Source organism: Solanum dulcamara, chromosome 9 (genome assembly GCF_947179165.1).
Source record: "Solanum dulcamara chromosome 9, daSolDulc1.2, whole genome shotgun sequence".
Taxonomy (NCBI): Eukaryota; Viridiplantae; Streptophyta; class Magnoliopsida; order Solanales; family Solanaceae; genus Solanum; species Solanum dulcamara.
The window spans coordinates 73,706,845-73,723,014 of record NC_077245.1 but is presented as its reverse complement, the minus strand read 5'-3'; the positions used below and the strand labels follow the sequence as shown (position 1 = coordinate 73,723,014).

General features: G+C 35.9%; 1 protein-coding gene across 19 annotated transcripts; it reads left to right on the top strand.

The window, feature by feature from the left end:
- The first annotated feature begins 2,754 nt into the window (after positions 1-2,754).
- Positions 2,755-16,170, top strand: LOC129902234 (putative disease resistance RPP13-like protein 1). Of its 19 annotated transcripts, none has more exons than XM_055977360.1 (9): positions 2,755-2,965; positions 3,061-5,833; positions 7,099-7,189; positions 7,447-7,494; positions 12,903-12,994; positions 13,162-13,263; positions 13,361-13,455; positions 13,627-14,154; positions 14,316-16,170. In XM_055977360.1, the coding sequence occupies exons 2-3, from the start codon at positions 3,070-3,072 to the stop codon at positions 7,110-7,112; spliced, it is 2,778 nt and encodes a 925-aa protein (XP_055833335.1). In that variant the 5' UTR covers positions 2,755-2,965; positions 3,061-3,069; the 3' UTR covers positions 7,113-7,189; positions 7,447-7,494; positions 12,903-12,994; positions 13,162-13,263; positions 13,361-13,455; positions 13,627-14,154; positions 14,316-16,170. The 19 variants fall into 19 exon arrangements, with proteins under 19 accessions (XP_055833335.1, XP_055833339.1, XP_055833340.1 ...); XM_055977364.1 differs by lacking the exon at positions 12,903-12,994 and having other exon boundaries at positions 7,099-7,494; positions 13,627-13,747; positions 13,939-13,967; positions 14,069-14,154; XM_055977365.1 differs by lacking the exon at positions 12,903-12,994 and having other exon boundaries at positions 7,099-7,494; positions 13,627-13,747; positions 13,939-13,967; positions 14,060-14,154.

Below are 16,170 nucleotides of genomic sequence, written 5' to 3'. Positions count from 1 at the left end.
CCAGAACATCAACTCAAACTTGAGCATTAGCAGCTGGGATATGCGATTTAGTAACCCGTGGAAGGTTAGTAAATGCATCTGGTAGTTGATTTGCAATATTCTGTAAATAAATCATCTTTTAAACTTCTTGCTCACATTGATTTGTTTGAGGATCTAAATGATATAGTGATAATGAATTTCAATCTATCTCATTTACTAATTGCTTATATTCTCCCCCTAATATTGGGTATACTAATTCATCAAAATGACAATCAATGAATCTTGCCGTAAATAAATCTCCAGTCATAGGTTCCAAAGATTTTATAATAAAAGGAGATTCATATCCAATATATATTCCCAATCTTCTTTGGGGACCCATCTTTGTGCAGTGCGGTGGAGCAATTGGGACATATACCACACATCCAAATATTTTAAGATGGGATATATTTGGCTCCCTTTCAAAATCCAACTATAATGGAGAAAATTAATGAAAATTTGTTGGCCTTATGCGCACAAGTACTGCTGCATGCAAAATAGCATGCCTCCATACTGAAAGAGGAAGTTTTGTCCTCATTAACAATGTTTTAGTTATCAATTGGAGGCGTTTAATCAATGATTCTGTTAAACTATTTTGAGTATGAACATGAGCGACCGGATGCTCAACTTTTATTCCAGCTGACATACAATAATGATTAAAGGATTGAGATATAAATTCACCAGCATTATTAAGACGAATTTTCTTTATTGCATAATCTGGAAATTATCTCTTAACCTTATAATTTGAGTTAACAATCTCGCAAAAGCCATGTTGCGAGTTGATAATAAGCACACATGTGACCATCTTATAGATGCATCTATCAAGACAATATAATATTTAAATGGTCCACATGAAGGATGAATTGACCCACATATATCACCCCTGTATACATTTTAGAAATGCAGGGGATTCAATTCCAACCTTAGTTGCTGATTGTTTAATAATCTGTTTTCCTTGGGAACAAGCAACATAAGAGAATTCCTTAGATTAAAGAATTTTTTAATTCTTCAAAATGTGTCCACGTGAATTCTTAATAATTTTGCGCATCATATTATAACCGGGATGACCCAACCAGTTATGCCAAATGATAAAATTATTGAAATCAGCAAACCTTTTGTTTACTATGACATGTGATTCAACTGTACCAATATTTGTATGGTACAATCCAGAAGAAAGTGCAGGTAATTTTTTGTGCACAATTTTCTTCTCCGTATTTATTGTAATAATATAAAGGTATTCAACCTTTTCTTCATTCGCAGTCTCAATATGATAGCCATTTTGACAAATAACCTTGAAACTTAATAAGTTTTTTGAGACTTACTATAATACAATGCATTATCAATTACCAATATTGTTCCTCCAGGTAGTAATAAGGCCGATCTTCCTGAGCCTTGAATCAATTTTGTACTACCAGATATTATATTGAAATAGGCCTTTTTCAGAATCAAATGATAGAAATATTTCTTTTCTTTTAAGAACGTACGAGTTGTGGCACTATCCAAAAGGCACATATCTCCATTACTCATCTTGGATCCAATTGAAGATTAAGAAATTTATGTATCTTCATAAAATAAAAATACCTTATAAGAGATAAAATAAGTAACAATATTGCTAGAAAACATAAGTCCCTTTTTCTTTCTTCTTTTCTTTTAAATAGATAAACGTAAAAACATGATAATCATAAATCGTCTTCTGCCATTGCCACGTCCACACACATTATTATGCCTTGATTTTTATTTTGTCTTCTTTCAGACTGACATGTGCTTCTATCACATTTGCTTCCGATAATGGAGCAGTTTCAGTGGGACGGGCTTCAAAATTTTTCATTAAAAGAGCATTATATTGCTCAGCCACCGGAAGGCATGTGATCAATTCAGAGTATTTCTGAAAACCTTTTTTATAGTGTTGCTGCTGTAATATCACATTTTAGGCATGAAAAATAGTTAATGTCTTTTCCAACATGTCCTCATCATTTATAGTTTTCCCACATAATTTTAATTGGAAAGTTATTCTAAATACAACAAAATTATATTCAATTACAGTTTTAAAATCTTAAAACCGTAAGTGCATCCACTCATAACAAGCCCTTGACAATACCGTTACCCTGAGGTGGCCATACCTCCCTTTTAAATCTTTCCACAATTCAAGTGGATCTTTCAATGTAAAGTATTCAACCTTCAGGCTTTCATCTAGATGATGACGAAGGAAAATCATAGCTTTCGCTTTATTCTGATTTGATGCTTTATTTCATTCGATTATAGCATCACCAAGACCCTTAGCGGTAAGGTGGATTTCAACATCAAGTACCAATGACAAATAATTTTTGCCAGAAATATCAAGTGCCACAAACTTCAATTTTGACATGATGAAAAATAATTTAAAAATAATGAAGACAACTAAAATTAAATTTTTTCAGTAAATATACATGATATAAAAGTTAATTTTCTGAAAAAAAAATTAGAGTTTCATGCTGATAACGTGTTATAAAATAAATTAATTTGGCAAAATAAGAAGGAGAAAGTAAAAACAATAGGAGAACAGAATAGAGAAAGAAATGTATATATTTGTATCCTCATTTAAATTATAAAATAAGGCAATTTATAGCAAAGAAAAGAAAAAAACAGGAGACAATGGGGAGTGGAAAGAAAAGGGAAAAAATAAGTGGGAAGAAAAGATAGCGGAAATTTATCATTTTAAGGTCATTTATTTTTTAGCCCCCCATCTTACCTCTCTTGCTTCTATTATTGAATTGAGAAAGTAATGAATAGTCAAGAAATCAGACTCCATTATTTTTTTGTTGGGAAAAAGGACAGTTTTGCTACTCTTTTTTCTATGGCTGTCAGCCGTAGACTGTAGACAAAACATAGTTGCACCAATTACAAGCAATACCACTAGCAAAAGAGAGAGAGAAATCATTCTTGATTACATATCATTCTTAGCATTCAACAGGTATAGTAAAGTTCCGTTTGTAATTGAAGATAGAAACATTTATCTTCTCAAAATTCGTAAAAAATCATTTTGTATTTCCTTGTTTTGCTTTGCAGATTTCAGAAATGGAGATTGGCTTAGCAGTTGGTGGTGCATTTCTCTCTTCAGCTTTGAATGTTCTCTTTGATAGGCTTGCTCCTAAGGGTGATCTGCTCAACATGTTTCAGAAGCATACGAATGATGTTCGGCTCTTAAACAAGCTGAGAATGACTTTGCTTGGTCTTCAAGCCGTGCTAAGTGATGCAGAGAATAAACAGGCATCAAATCAATTTGTGAGGCAGTGGCTTAATGAGCTTCGAGATGCTGTGGACTCTGCTGAAAACTTAATGGAACAAGTCAATTATGAAGCTTTGAGGCTTAAGGTGGAAGGTCAGCATCAAAATCTTGCAGAAACAAGCAACCAGCAAGTAAGAGACCTCAACCTGTGCTTGAGTGATGATTTCTTTCTTAACATAAAGGAGAAGTTGGAAGAAACCATTGAAACATTAGAGGTATTGGAAAAGCAAATTGGTCGCCTTGGCTTAAAGGAGCATATTGGTTCGACTAAACTAGAAACTAGAACACCTTCAACTTCTTTGATTGATGATTCTGATATCTTTGGAAGGCAGAATGATATAGAGGAATTGATTGGCCGTTTATTATCTGAAGATGCAAGTGGGAAAAAGCCGACTGTAGTTCCTATTGTTGGAATGGGCGGCGTGGGTAAGACAACACTTGCTAAAGCCGTTTACAATGATGAGAAGGTGAAGGACCATTTTGATTTGAAAGCTTGGTTTTGTGTTTCTGAGGCATATGATGCTTTCAGAATAACAAAAGGGTTACTTCAAGAAATTGGCTCATTTGACTTAAAGGATGACAACAATCTTAATCAGCTACAGGTCAAATTGAAGGAAAGCCTGAAGGGAAAGAAGTTTCTTGTTGTCCTTGATGATGTGTGGAATGATGACTATAATGAGTGGGATGACTTGAGAAATCTTTTTGTACAAGGAGATATAGGAAGTAAGATCATTGTGACTACACGAAAAGAGAGTGTTGCCTTGATGATGGGTCGTGGGGCAATCTACGTGGGAATTCTGTCTAGTGAAGACTCTTGGGCTTTATTCAAACGACATTCACTAGAAAATAGGGATCCTGAGGAACATCCAGTATTTGAAGAGGTTGGAAAACAAATTGCAGACAAGTGCAGAGGGTTGCCTTTAGCTCTAAAGGCACTTGCTGGTAGTTTACGCTCCAAATCAAAACTGGATGAGTGGAGAGACACTTTAAGAAGTGAAATTTGGGAGCTGCCAAGTCATTTGAATGGTATATTACCAGCGTTGACGTTGAGCTACAATGATCTTCCTACACATTTGAAGCAATGTTTTGCTTATTGTGCAATATATCCCAAAGATTATCAATTTCGCAAAGACCAAGTTATTCACTTGTGGATTGCTAATGGTCTTGTACAGCAGTTTCTTTCAGGTAATCAGTACTTTCTTGAGTTGAGATCAAGATCATTGTTCGAAAGGGTCCCAGAGTCTAAAGGGAAACCGAAGAAATTCTTAATGCATGACCTTGTCAATGATTTGGCCCAAATTGCATCTTCAAAACTTTGTATTAGGTTGGAAGAGAACGAAGGATCTCATACGTTGGAACAAAGTCGGCACATGTCCTATTCCATGGTAGGAGATGGTGAATTTGAGAAGTTGAAACCACTCTCCAAATCAAAGCAGCTGAGGACATTGCTTCCAGTCAATATCTTGCACGGATGTCAGCTAAGCAAGAGGGTGCTGTATAACATATTGCCAAGGCTAACATCCTTAAGGGCATTATCATTGTCAGGTTATAACATTGTGGAGTTGCTGGATGACTTGTTTATCAAATTAAAGCTACTGAGATTTTTGGACCTTTCTAAGACAAGGATTAAAAAGTTGCCAGATTCCATTTGTGCATTGTATAACTTGGAGACACTTCTCTTGTCAGATTGTCGTTATCTTGAGGAGCTACCGCTGCAGATGGAAAATTTGATTAACTTGCGTCATCTTGACATAAGCAACACTCCTCGCTTGAAGATGCCGCTACATCTGAGCAAGTTGAAAAGATTCCAAGTGCTAGTGGGAGCCACGTTACTTCTAGGTGGTCGCGGTGGTTTGAGAATGGAGGATTTGGGTGAATTGCAGAACTTGTATGGATCTCTATCAATTCTAGAGTTGCAAAATGTGGTTGATAGAAGGGAAGTTCTGAAGGGAAAGATGACTCAGAAGAATCATGTTGAGAAATTATCTTTGCAGTGGAGTGAAAGTAGTACTGCCGAAAATTCACAAACTGAAAGAGACATACTTGATGAGCTATGCCCACACACAAACATAATAAAACTCCAAATCACCGGATATAGAGGGACAAAATTTTCAAATTGGCTAGCCGATCCTTTGTTTCTTAAGCTGGTGAAATTGTCTATTCACGACTGCAAGAACTGTGATTCCTTGCCAGCACTAGGACAGCTTCCTTCTTTGAAAATCCTTTCCATTAGAGAGATGGATCGAATAACTGAGGTGACGGAAGAATTCTACGGCAGTTGGTCCTCCAAAAAGCCTTTTAACTCTCTTGAGTATCTTTTCTTTGCAGAGATGCCAGAGTGGAAGCAATGGCACGTACTAGGAAATGGAGAGTTTCCTATACTTGAGAGCCTTTCAATTGACAATTGTCCGAAGTTGATGGGGAAGTTGCCTGAAAATCTTTGTTCTCTGACAAAATTGAGAATTTCAGCGACACCTCTTCTTGATGATGCTGAACTGTCTACATCCCAACTTGAGGGAATGAAGCAGATTGATGAATTATATATCTATAATTGTAACTCTCTTACCTCCTTACCTTTTAGCATTCTGTCGAGTACCTTGAAGAGTATATCGATATCTTGTTGCCAGAAATTCAAATTGAAGGCACTAGTTGGTGAGATGAGTTATTGTAACATGTTTCTTGACTATTTGCTACTGAACGAATGTGATTCTATAGATGATATATCACCTGAGTTTCTCCCAAGAACAGGCTTTTTGAGTGTAGTTTGTTGCCAGAACCTTACTAGGTTTTTGATTCCAACTGAGCCTGAAACTCTCAGTATTTTGGATTGTAAGAATGTCGAAATACTTTCGGTGGCATGTGGGGGGACCCAGATAACGTCTTTGTTAATTGATGGCTGTTCGAAGCTGAAGTGGCTGCCAGAACGTATGCAGGAACTCCTTCCATCTCTTAAAACACTGCTTCTTTCGAATTGTCCAGAAATAGAGTCCTTTCCTGAAGGAGGATTGCCCTTCAATTTACAAGTCCTTACTATCCGGAATTGCAAGAAACTGGTGAACGGCCGAAAGGAGTGGCGTTTACAGAGACTCCCCTGTCTCAGAAGGCTAGAAATCAATTATAATGGCAGTGACGAAGAGATCGAGCATTGGGAGTTGCCTTCCTCTATTCAATGTCTTACCATACGCAATCTGAAGACATTAAGCAGCCAAGTTTTAAAAAGCCTCACCTCTCTTGAATCTCTACTTATTGGTAATTTACCTCAAATTCAGTCACTGCTGGAAGAAGGGTTTCCCTCCTCCCTCTCGAAGCTGACCATCAGTGATTGCCCTAATCTCCAATCACTTTCCGAATCAGCACTGCCCTCCTCCCTCTCTAAGCTGGCCATCGATGATTGCCCTAATCTCCATTCACTTTTCGAATCAGCACTTCCCTCTTCCCTCTCTAAGCTGACCATCGATGATTGCCCTAACCTCCAATCCCTTCCAGTAAAAGGGATACCCTCTTCCCTCTGTAAACTATGTATTCTCAACTGCCCATTGCTCAAACCACTACTAGAATTTGACAAGGGAGAATACTGGCCAAATATTGCTCAAATTCCTATCATAGTGATCGATAGTTAATATCTGTAATGATTTAAACGAATGGTGCTATGACAAATGTATGTTATTCTATTCCCTCAAAAGCTTTTTATTTTTGCTTACTTCTCTTCACTTTTTTGGTAATTCTTTTCCCTTTTTAAATCTCGCTCTTCATCTTAGTTGACTATTAAGACTCTCTGTTTTTGTCTATTAACCTATGTTCTCTCTCAAATCTTGCAGACTGGCCATCATGAAAGTTGCTCCACATTTTTCGTCTCTTCTACAGAGATAAAGGAACCAAGAAATCCAACCTCACTTTCTCAATCAGCAGGTAGCCAAGACCTTGATAAGAGTTCGTCGAGCTTGAAATTTAAAGAAATTGAAAACGACTTTGAATGTCTGCTTCCACATTGATTTAAAGTTTGATGCGACTGCATTATTACATCATTTTTTTTTTCGTTGTGATATTAAATGATCTTGAATATTACATCGGTTTTTTGGTTTTGATATTCCGAGAACTTTCGAGATAAATTATGAAGTTTCCTCAAATTATATATGTCCATTACTCAACCTCAAGTGACACCTCAGAACTAGCGGAAAGTCAAGGAAGTATATCATGCTCGGGGTGAATTCAAGGTTAGATAACAAAATAATAATTTACTCGTGTGTCAATTACCAAGGTGCTTACTTTGTAGTAATAGTAGTATTTTGCATTCTCATAAATCAGCGAAATAGATTTCCTTCATTGGCACTCTCATCAGTCATCAGTCTGTTTAAATAGAGAAGATTTGAGTGTTCCTCTTTGAAAACTGTATGTTAGAATACCACAATATTTGTTTTTTTCGATATTACTGTTCCTTTGTGGTGATTCTTTTGAGGAAGAAAACTTGATTAAGTACTTTGTCAAAACTGTCACAAGTTTCTTTCCTTCTTACATGTAATGTGTTCTTCTGGAATCAAGCATACTCATTTTACTCCTTCTGCAATTTCGTGTTATTTTTTTTTGTTGGTATCTGTTTGATTTTCTCTCTTTTCTTTTCTTGAAGTTCATCATCAATTGGGACAGTGTTGTACATGGACCTAGATAGAGACCATGATGATAAAACTTACTGGAGTTGTCATGACTTTGCAAGTAACAGTAATGTCTCTCAATTATTGTGAAAAAAAGAAGGCATAATACATAAATATGATCCTTAACTTGGCTTCAGCTGGCATGATGATCTTTAACTTTTCTAGTACGCAAGTAGGCACTTTAACTATTCAAAACTTGAATAAATAGATACATTCGTCCTACATGGCAATTTTGTGTCCTACGTGGCGTCCTATGTGTATTGTGCTACGTAGGACATGTGTGTCTACTTATTTAATTTTATATAAGTTTAAGTGTCTGCTTGTTCACATCCAAAGTTGGAAGGCATAAATGTAAAATGAAGCCAAGTTAAAGGGCATATTTATGTATTATGCCAAAAAAAATATGAAACAAGAAAATAAAAAATAACATTTTTCCTAGGGCAAAGGGGAAAATATACCCCTCAACTTTGCGATTTAGAACAGATATATTTCTCATTAAAAAAGTGGTGCATATATACCTTTGACATCTAACAAATGGTGCATATATACTCTCGCCGTCTAACAAATGATGCCTTTTTCGTTTACGCTAATTGGTATAAAACTTTGTAAATGATTTAAATACAATTACAATAGGCATAATACATAAATATGCCCTTTATCTTGGCCTCATTTCACATTTATGCCCTCCAGCTTTGGGTGTGCACAAGTAGACACTTAAACTTGTATAAAATTGAACAAGTGGACACACGTGTCTTATGTGACACAATACTCATAGGATGCCTTGTAGAACACAAAATTGTCATGTAGGATGCCATGTAGGACGAATGTGTATTTGTTCAATTTTTGAATAGTTAAAGTGCCTATTTGTGCACTAGTAAAGTTAAAAGTCATAGTTACTAGCTGAAGCCAAGTTAAGGGTCATATTTATGTATTATGCCATTACTATATGTATTTGATGAATTTCATAAAATTGAAGGGGAAAAAACAAGTGCATAATAATTAGTTGTGATAGAGATATTTCCTCCGTTCCAAACTATATGCTTGTCACGTCTTACTTTTCTAGAGTCAATTTCACTAATTGTTGGAGGTAGATTAGATTAGACTAAGAAATTCTAGCAGTAGCGAAAAGAGAATTCATTTATAGCAAACAATTTTTATTTGAAAAAGTCATCTTTAGATTTAAATGGTTTTTTTTTCTCGAATGAGTCTTTATCTTATTTATGACATTTTTTAAAATAAAAAATAATATGAAATAAATTATTCTACATCCATTTTTTTTGCTTTATCTTCTAAAGATATTTCTTAAAATAGCTATTCATAAAATTAAGTAATCAAAAGAGGAGTGTAACACTAAATTAAGGCTTAACATCAAATGAAAAATCTGACAACCATATCAAATGGTTTAAGATAATAATATCATTTTGATAGGTAAATTGAACATGAGTTATTAGTTGTGAAGATGTCAGTTGGTGCGTCGTGTTTAAAAGCTCAAAAGATGTGAGCCACCTACTTCTAGATTGCTGGATAGCGTCTCGCTTCTGATGGAAAACAATGTTAGTGTTTGGTCTTGAGTTACAGTGCCAGGCATGGTTAAAGAAGCCATGTTCAAATGGAACATTAACAGATGGAAGAGAAAGACGTAGGACGTGGGATGTTGCTCTCATAGCACTTAAGTGGACCATGGGGAGAAATATGATAGCTTTTGATGGAACAAATAAGAATTTTACACATTGAGGAGTAGATTATTATCCCATACTTTTTGTGGTGCACCCACAACAACAACAATAACAATGTACTTACGAGTAATCCCACAACTAGGATCAGGGAGGGTAGAGTGTACGCAGACCGTACTCCTAGATATTTGTTGTGTGCATTGAACTCTTGATGAATTATTCAATTACCATACCAGCTATAGAATGAAGACACCAGTTCCTGCTCCAGCTGCTTTCAAAGGGATGAGTGAGTTGATGAGTTATCCTGAAATTATTTATCTATAGCGAGAAGATAAGGTGTATGAGCATCAATAAACATGAAATCAAACACAAACTTCTCGCAACTGTTTAGGATATAATCAAATTTCATCTTAACATTCTTATTTTGTGCAATTAATAGCAAAAAGTATTGGAGAGAACTAGCATATTAATTTTCTTAATGCAAAGAATATCAAAAAACAAATGAATGGGCTCACAGAATTTTGTGAGCCAGATTTCAGTGCGCGAGTTCTTTGCATAGCAAGCAGAAAAAGAGGTGCCTCGGCGCGTTAGTACCAGCTCCCAACAGTTCAATCTCAATCTTTTTTGGAAGGGCAGAATCTCTATAGGTACCAATGTTGAGCATGCAACTTTTCAATCTACTACAGAGAAGGAGTGAGCCAGTGAGAATGTAGAGCTAGAGCCTGGAAACAGGAAAGAAGGTGAAAAATAGTCACAAACTGAAGCAGATTGCAAATTATCATTAAGAGACACACATGGAGTTTGTCAACCAATTTTAAGAACAAAATATAAAGTAACTGATATGGATTGACGATTGTCCAGACATTCAAAATTTATTTTCCTTCTCAAATTCTGTTAAGTTAATAAACAAAACAACTGAGTTTTTTTTTTTATTATAGAAATTCCAATAAAACCTCTAGATGCAAGAATAGATCCTAAAGCAGTAAAAAGAAATTTGTCTTTTCTTACCTCTCTTTAGCTTTTCTTGTCCTCTTTCATCTACTAAATAGAGAAGCTTCGTGCCGGTAGACATTTGAAGAATCTAATGTTGGAACATCCAAAGACGAAATTGGAAGCTGAGAATTTGATTTGGTATGGTCTTTTGAGTTCGGAATTGAAATTTATATACTAATCAAAAATAGTTTTTGATGAAAAGCTTCAAAATCCACCATTGTTATTGAAGGTTGCGTCTCAGATTTTGATTTCCCATTTTGGAATTTTTCTGGGAGATTCGCAGCTAAATCTGAATTTTGAAAGCTAATCGAACCTGTTTGGAAAACTTAGACAGACCAAAGGATACGAGGGAATGTAAAGAATGATCCAGAAGCTGATATATTTAACATTTACCCTTGCCTAATAAGCATACAACTCTTCTAAATTTCTTACTGGAGTCGGCAGAAAATCACATAACAAACAAAATTGAAAATAGCCAAAACAAAATGGACACTGAATTCATCAAAACTCAGGTTATGAGACTTGAGATCACCAATATTATCAATTGATCATAACAAAAGAGATCACCAACCAAGAAATTTCTTCGTTACACCAGGTTTTGAGATTATTTCTTCGTTATCTTTCTTTTCGTTTAAATTGTGGCCTGACTTTCTCTTGGGAGTCTCGTATGAGTTTTTACTTTTTAGGCTTATACATCGGGATGGATTCTGGATGTGTGCCATCATGACCTCGGTTGTTGGGTCGTGACACCTACTTAGAATAGGAATAGAAATAAGAATAGTTTATAGTATCTCTCTTGGTAAAAGATTGTTTTATAGTGTCTGTAAATAGGGTCTTTGTGTAATAATATTCTTACACAATTCAATCATATTTTTCTCTTTTATTTCTCACACTTAGGAGGAGACAATGGCCACCACCACATCTGTTGTTGGGACATAAAAAGAGCATGTCTAAGGTACGGAGAAACTCTTGCGAGATTCTGTTACACCAGTATGAATGTTGGATGGTTTAAAGGTGATCCTGACATTTCTTTTCTGTTTCTTGCGTCTCTGGGGTCCTCTCAAAACTTCTTCTCCTTGCTTTCTTGCCTGGCCGGTGATGCTAGTGGCTAGAAGGGCATGCCTAACTCATGAGAAGCTACAAAGAAGAGGCTTTCAAATAGCTTCTTGGTGTTCACTGTGTAATGAGAAATATGAGACGAATAGCCATTTATTCCTCCATTGCAAAGTCACTGCTCAACTATGGGCCATTTTTCTTAGCAGAACACACAAAACTGGACGATGCCAGAACACACTGCCGACCTTCTTAGTTGCTGGGTGAGGAGAGGGGGGAGTAAGAGCCAGAAGAAATGGTGGAACATGATACCCTCTTGTATATGGTGGACTATTTGGAGAAAAGAAACAAGAGGTGTTTTCAAAATATTGCAGAATCAGTGCAAAGGATTAAATGGCATTGTATGAAGACTTTCTTTTTTTGGTGTAAAGAGGAGGGTATAGAGGATGCTGGACAGATTCTAAACTTTTTTTCGTCTGTATAAGTTTAGCAGCAGCTTTCTTGAGCTGTTTTTTTTTGGGTCACTGATGTAAATCTTTTTGGTGGTTGCCAGCAATAAGGTATTGCTGAGGAATACAACTTTACCTTTGTCAAGAAAAAAAAAGTAGTCCTGCAGTTTAACACAGTGTTAAATAGGAAAAGGTTTTACTGTTAGTACTTTTCTTTCTTTGTTATTTTCATCATTATTTTTTACTCTTGCTCTTCTTTCAAAACTATTCTCGAATTGAAGGTCTATCGGAAACAACCTCTCTGCCCCTTCAAGAGTAGTAGTGGTAAGGTCTATGTACACCTACCCTCCCTGTACACCACCTGTGGGACTATACGGAGTATGTTGTTGTTGTTAGTAGGTTGTATTTTACTTTTTAGAATTGACAGCATAACAAAGAAAGAGCCATGTCTTATTAATTTTTCTAGTTTTAGCTGGTGCATATAAGCTGTTAAAAATATGATGCTGTCTTACTTACTATGCTTTGTTGCAATTTACTGTCCTATTAACTTGACAGTTAGTTTTGTGGAATTCTTCTTTGCTTGTCTATTATCTTGATTTGGTCGTTGATCAATTGTTATTGTAGGAGTTGTTCGATCTTGTCTTCGTTGTTCTTAAACTTCAGTCAACTAAAATCATGAATGGCTAGAAACAGAGATGAATTAAGGCTAGTAAATGAATAGACGTAGCATGATGTATTAAGATTATGCTAGAGGTTTAACAATTGAGAAGCTTTCCGTTCTTGATTAATCGAGATGAATTGGCAGCTTGGCTCCCTTCGGCCTTCACAGTGCTTTGTTCTTGAAAAATTGCTAGTGAGCAAAGTTGACGTGTTGAATTTGAAGCTTCTCACTTCGCAGTAAGTTTAGGAATCACTTTTTGTAGTCAAATAAAACCATAATATTTCATTTATTGCCTTGAGTAATCATTCATGTGCAGCTATATATATAGATGTGGTTGCGCTGGTCTGTAACTGTAATACGTGGATTGGCTAATAGTTCTAACATGTCTTTTAATTGCTTTCAGTAAGGTTGTGATTTCCAAATCGTACAGCTGTCTACTTTGGCTTGCTTGAGATGAAGCATGACTTGCTGCAAATTGACCATCTAGCTCTAATGAAACACAAAGGTACATGAGAAAAAAGTTGTTTAATGTAACACACAAGAGACATATTGTACATTATGGTCATAGATTATAAGTAAATATATTACTTTTTCATTGTTAGGATTTTGACAAGACTCAACAACTATTTGGGAAGTGAAAAGTTTCAAAGGTCTCTCTGCTCAAGTCAAGAAGTGAAAGTTGTTGAACCTTCAAGTGGTATGTATTCTTATGTTGGATTGAACATCAAGACTAAGGACGCAATAGCTTGTATTGTTGACTTTGGGTCCTAGGCTTGTACAACTTTAAAACGAGTCATTTGAGTTTAAAGTCCTTTATATACCACCAATCAACATCTCCTTGTGTTTTGTTGATGTGGTATTTGACTAGGATGCTACTATGATGTTCTTTTTACTTTGGATACCAAGATGGAAACCAAAAGATGACACAATTATTGGACATTCTGGATTGAGAAGTCGGAATTTCTGGACGCGAATGATTAGAGAAAACTGTAAGTGCAATGTAAAATTTATAAGAAACAGGGGAAACTATGAGGAGTTAAATCTGTTTGCATAATTTTTTAATGTTGTTATTACTGAATAAATGATGTACGCGTATTTCTGTTCATTCTACTTTTCCTTTCTCCTCCTTATATAATATATTTTCTTTGGTGGAAATCATCCCATACATGGGTGGAGCTAGAGAGGAAGCTATGGGTTCGACAGAGACTGGTAACTATACAAAACAAGATAAACATTGTAATGCATGCTCTACGATTACAGAGAACCTCTTCTTAGTCAGGATTTTGGTAACAATGTGTAAGGTGTTACAGCTCTTAGCTCAGTTGGTAAAAGGAGATTTTTGCTGCAATTCTCTGTTGGATAGACAGTTACTTGAATGTGGTCGTGACAAAAAAGTGTAAGTGAATAAAGACTAGTCATTTTTATTGTTTCCAGATTTAAGATAAGTTTGCAAGCTTTGTTATTGCTGACTGTAAACATTATGCTTATGGTTTGAACTGTTTATTAATAAATTTGTGTGATAAGCATAAAAAGATATGTTTTACTCATGATATGCAGATATGTAGTTGCAGAGATGAAGTCTCTGTGAGAGTGGTAAGATATCATTTAAAGCGTATGGCAATCTGGCTCGGCAAGATCAGTTTGACATCCCAAACAGTGAAGAGCTTAATAGAATGAAGGAAGAATCGGTGGAACTCTCAAGCATATGAATCTAATCTTCCAGCATAACTTGAAAAGTGTCCTAACAAGTCTATCTTCATATTTGTTGGCAAGGAGAAGCTCCTTCATCATCCAACATCAGCAATAGTTTCACTCTCCATCAGTAGCAGAGAGAAATAAGAAATGAAGAAGACGGGACTAGGGATTTCAGACGTGTTTCGATTATTCCTAGGTCCTTATTCTATTTCTAGAAATGATCTCTTGATAGATGCATTCTAGACCATTTGATGAAAATAAATATCTGGTAAAGAAGCATGTGAGCAGCACACTATTTCGGCCTAGAAAGGAATAAAGTTAGTTACATAGTTAGAATATTTTGAATAGGATTTGTACAAGTGTACATCTAAGTATTTTTCTTTTTTTATTATTTTGTACAAAATACTTGTATAAAGAGATGACATGGGAATCAATAAAAATATCAGAGATAATTTCCACAAAGTTTCTTGCTAGGATGGAGGAGATCCATCTTGATAGCCCTTTCAGCTAAGAGGAAGCTTGGATTTATCAATGGAGCTTGTAAGGCACCAGTTCCTGCTTCTCCAGATTTCTCTCAGTGGAGCTGTTGCAATGACATGGTGACTTGTTGGTTGCTCAATTCATTGTCCAAAGACATTGGGGACACTGTCAACTACTCCACCACTGCAAAGGAGTTGTGGGGCAGCCTTCAACAGAGGTTTGGTAAGTCTAATGGTACCAAACTCTTTCACCTTCAAAAAGAACTAAATGGATTAGTGCAAGGAAATTCTGATGTATCGGGATATTTCACAAAATTGAAACGGTTGTGGGATGAATTAGACTCCTTGAATGCAGGATTAGAGACTGATTCAATTCTTAATGGGGCTGAATGATGTTTATGCACAAGCTAGGGGTAACATATTGATGATGAATCTCCTGCCAAGAATGGACCTTGCTTATTCACTGTTGTTGCAGGATGAAAATAAGAGAGAAATCTATGTGAATGCACAAGTATTTTCAGATCCATCCTCTTTCATGGTAACAAATCAAGGGAAGCCAAATTACAGGACTGGTAATCAGAATTTCAGGAATGCAAATGGTAATCAAAACTTCAGGAATGTTAATGGCAATCAGAAACCTGAAATTCATCCTCAGAGACTTAGTATTGCACAGCTGAAATTTAAAGGGAAGAAAGCAAGTACCACGCAATGTGACTTGCACATATTGTCTCAAAATAGGGAATGTCATGGCTGATTGGTTTCCTTGAGGATTTTGAGTTCAATAAAGAAAAGAACTCTTTGCTCACAGTGAATGAAAGGAAATGCAGCTATTGGAAGAGAAGACATTCAAGAGCATAATGAAGGAACAAGCCCTTTCCAGCATTTCAGTAAGGAACAAAGAGCATAGATCGCTCAGATGTTCAAGCAGATGCAGATGACCTACCACAGAGATCCATGCAAATGTTGTAGCTGGTACCATTCTTAAATACTCAGGATCATGTTTTTCAGTTTTTAATTCTACAACCTGGATCATTGACTCAGGAGCATCAGAACATATGTTTTTTTGATGCTTTTAATTTTCTTCTATGACCCCTCTTCCTACTCCTATAAACATCCGTTTACATAGTTTTTCCAAGGTAACTGTCACCTATATAGGCAGGTTTCTATTCTACCCAATCTCACTCTAACTAATGTTCTTTGTGTTCCAGTTTTTACATACAATCTTCTCTCTGTGCATA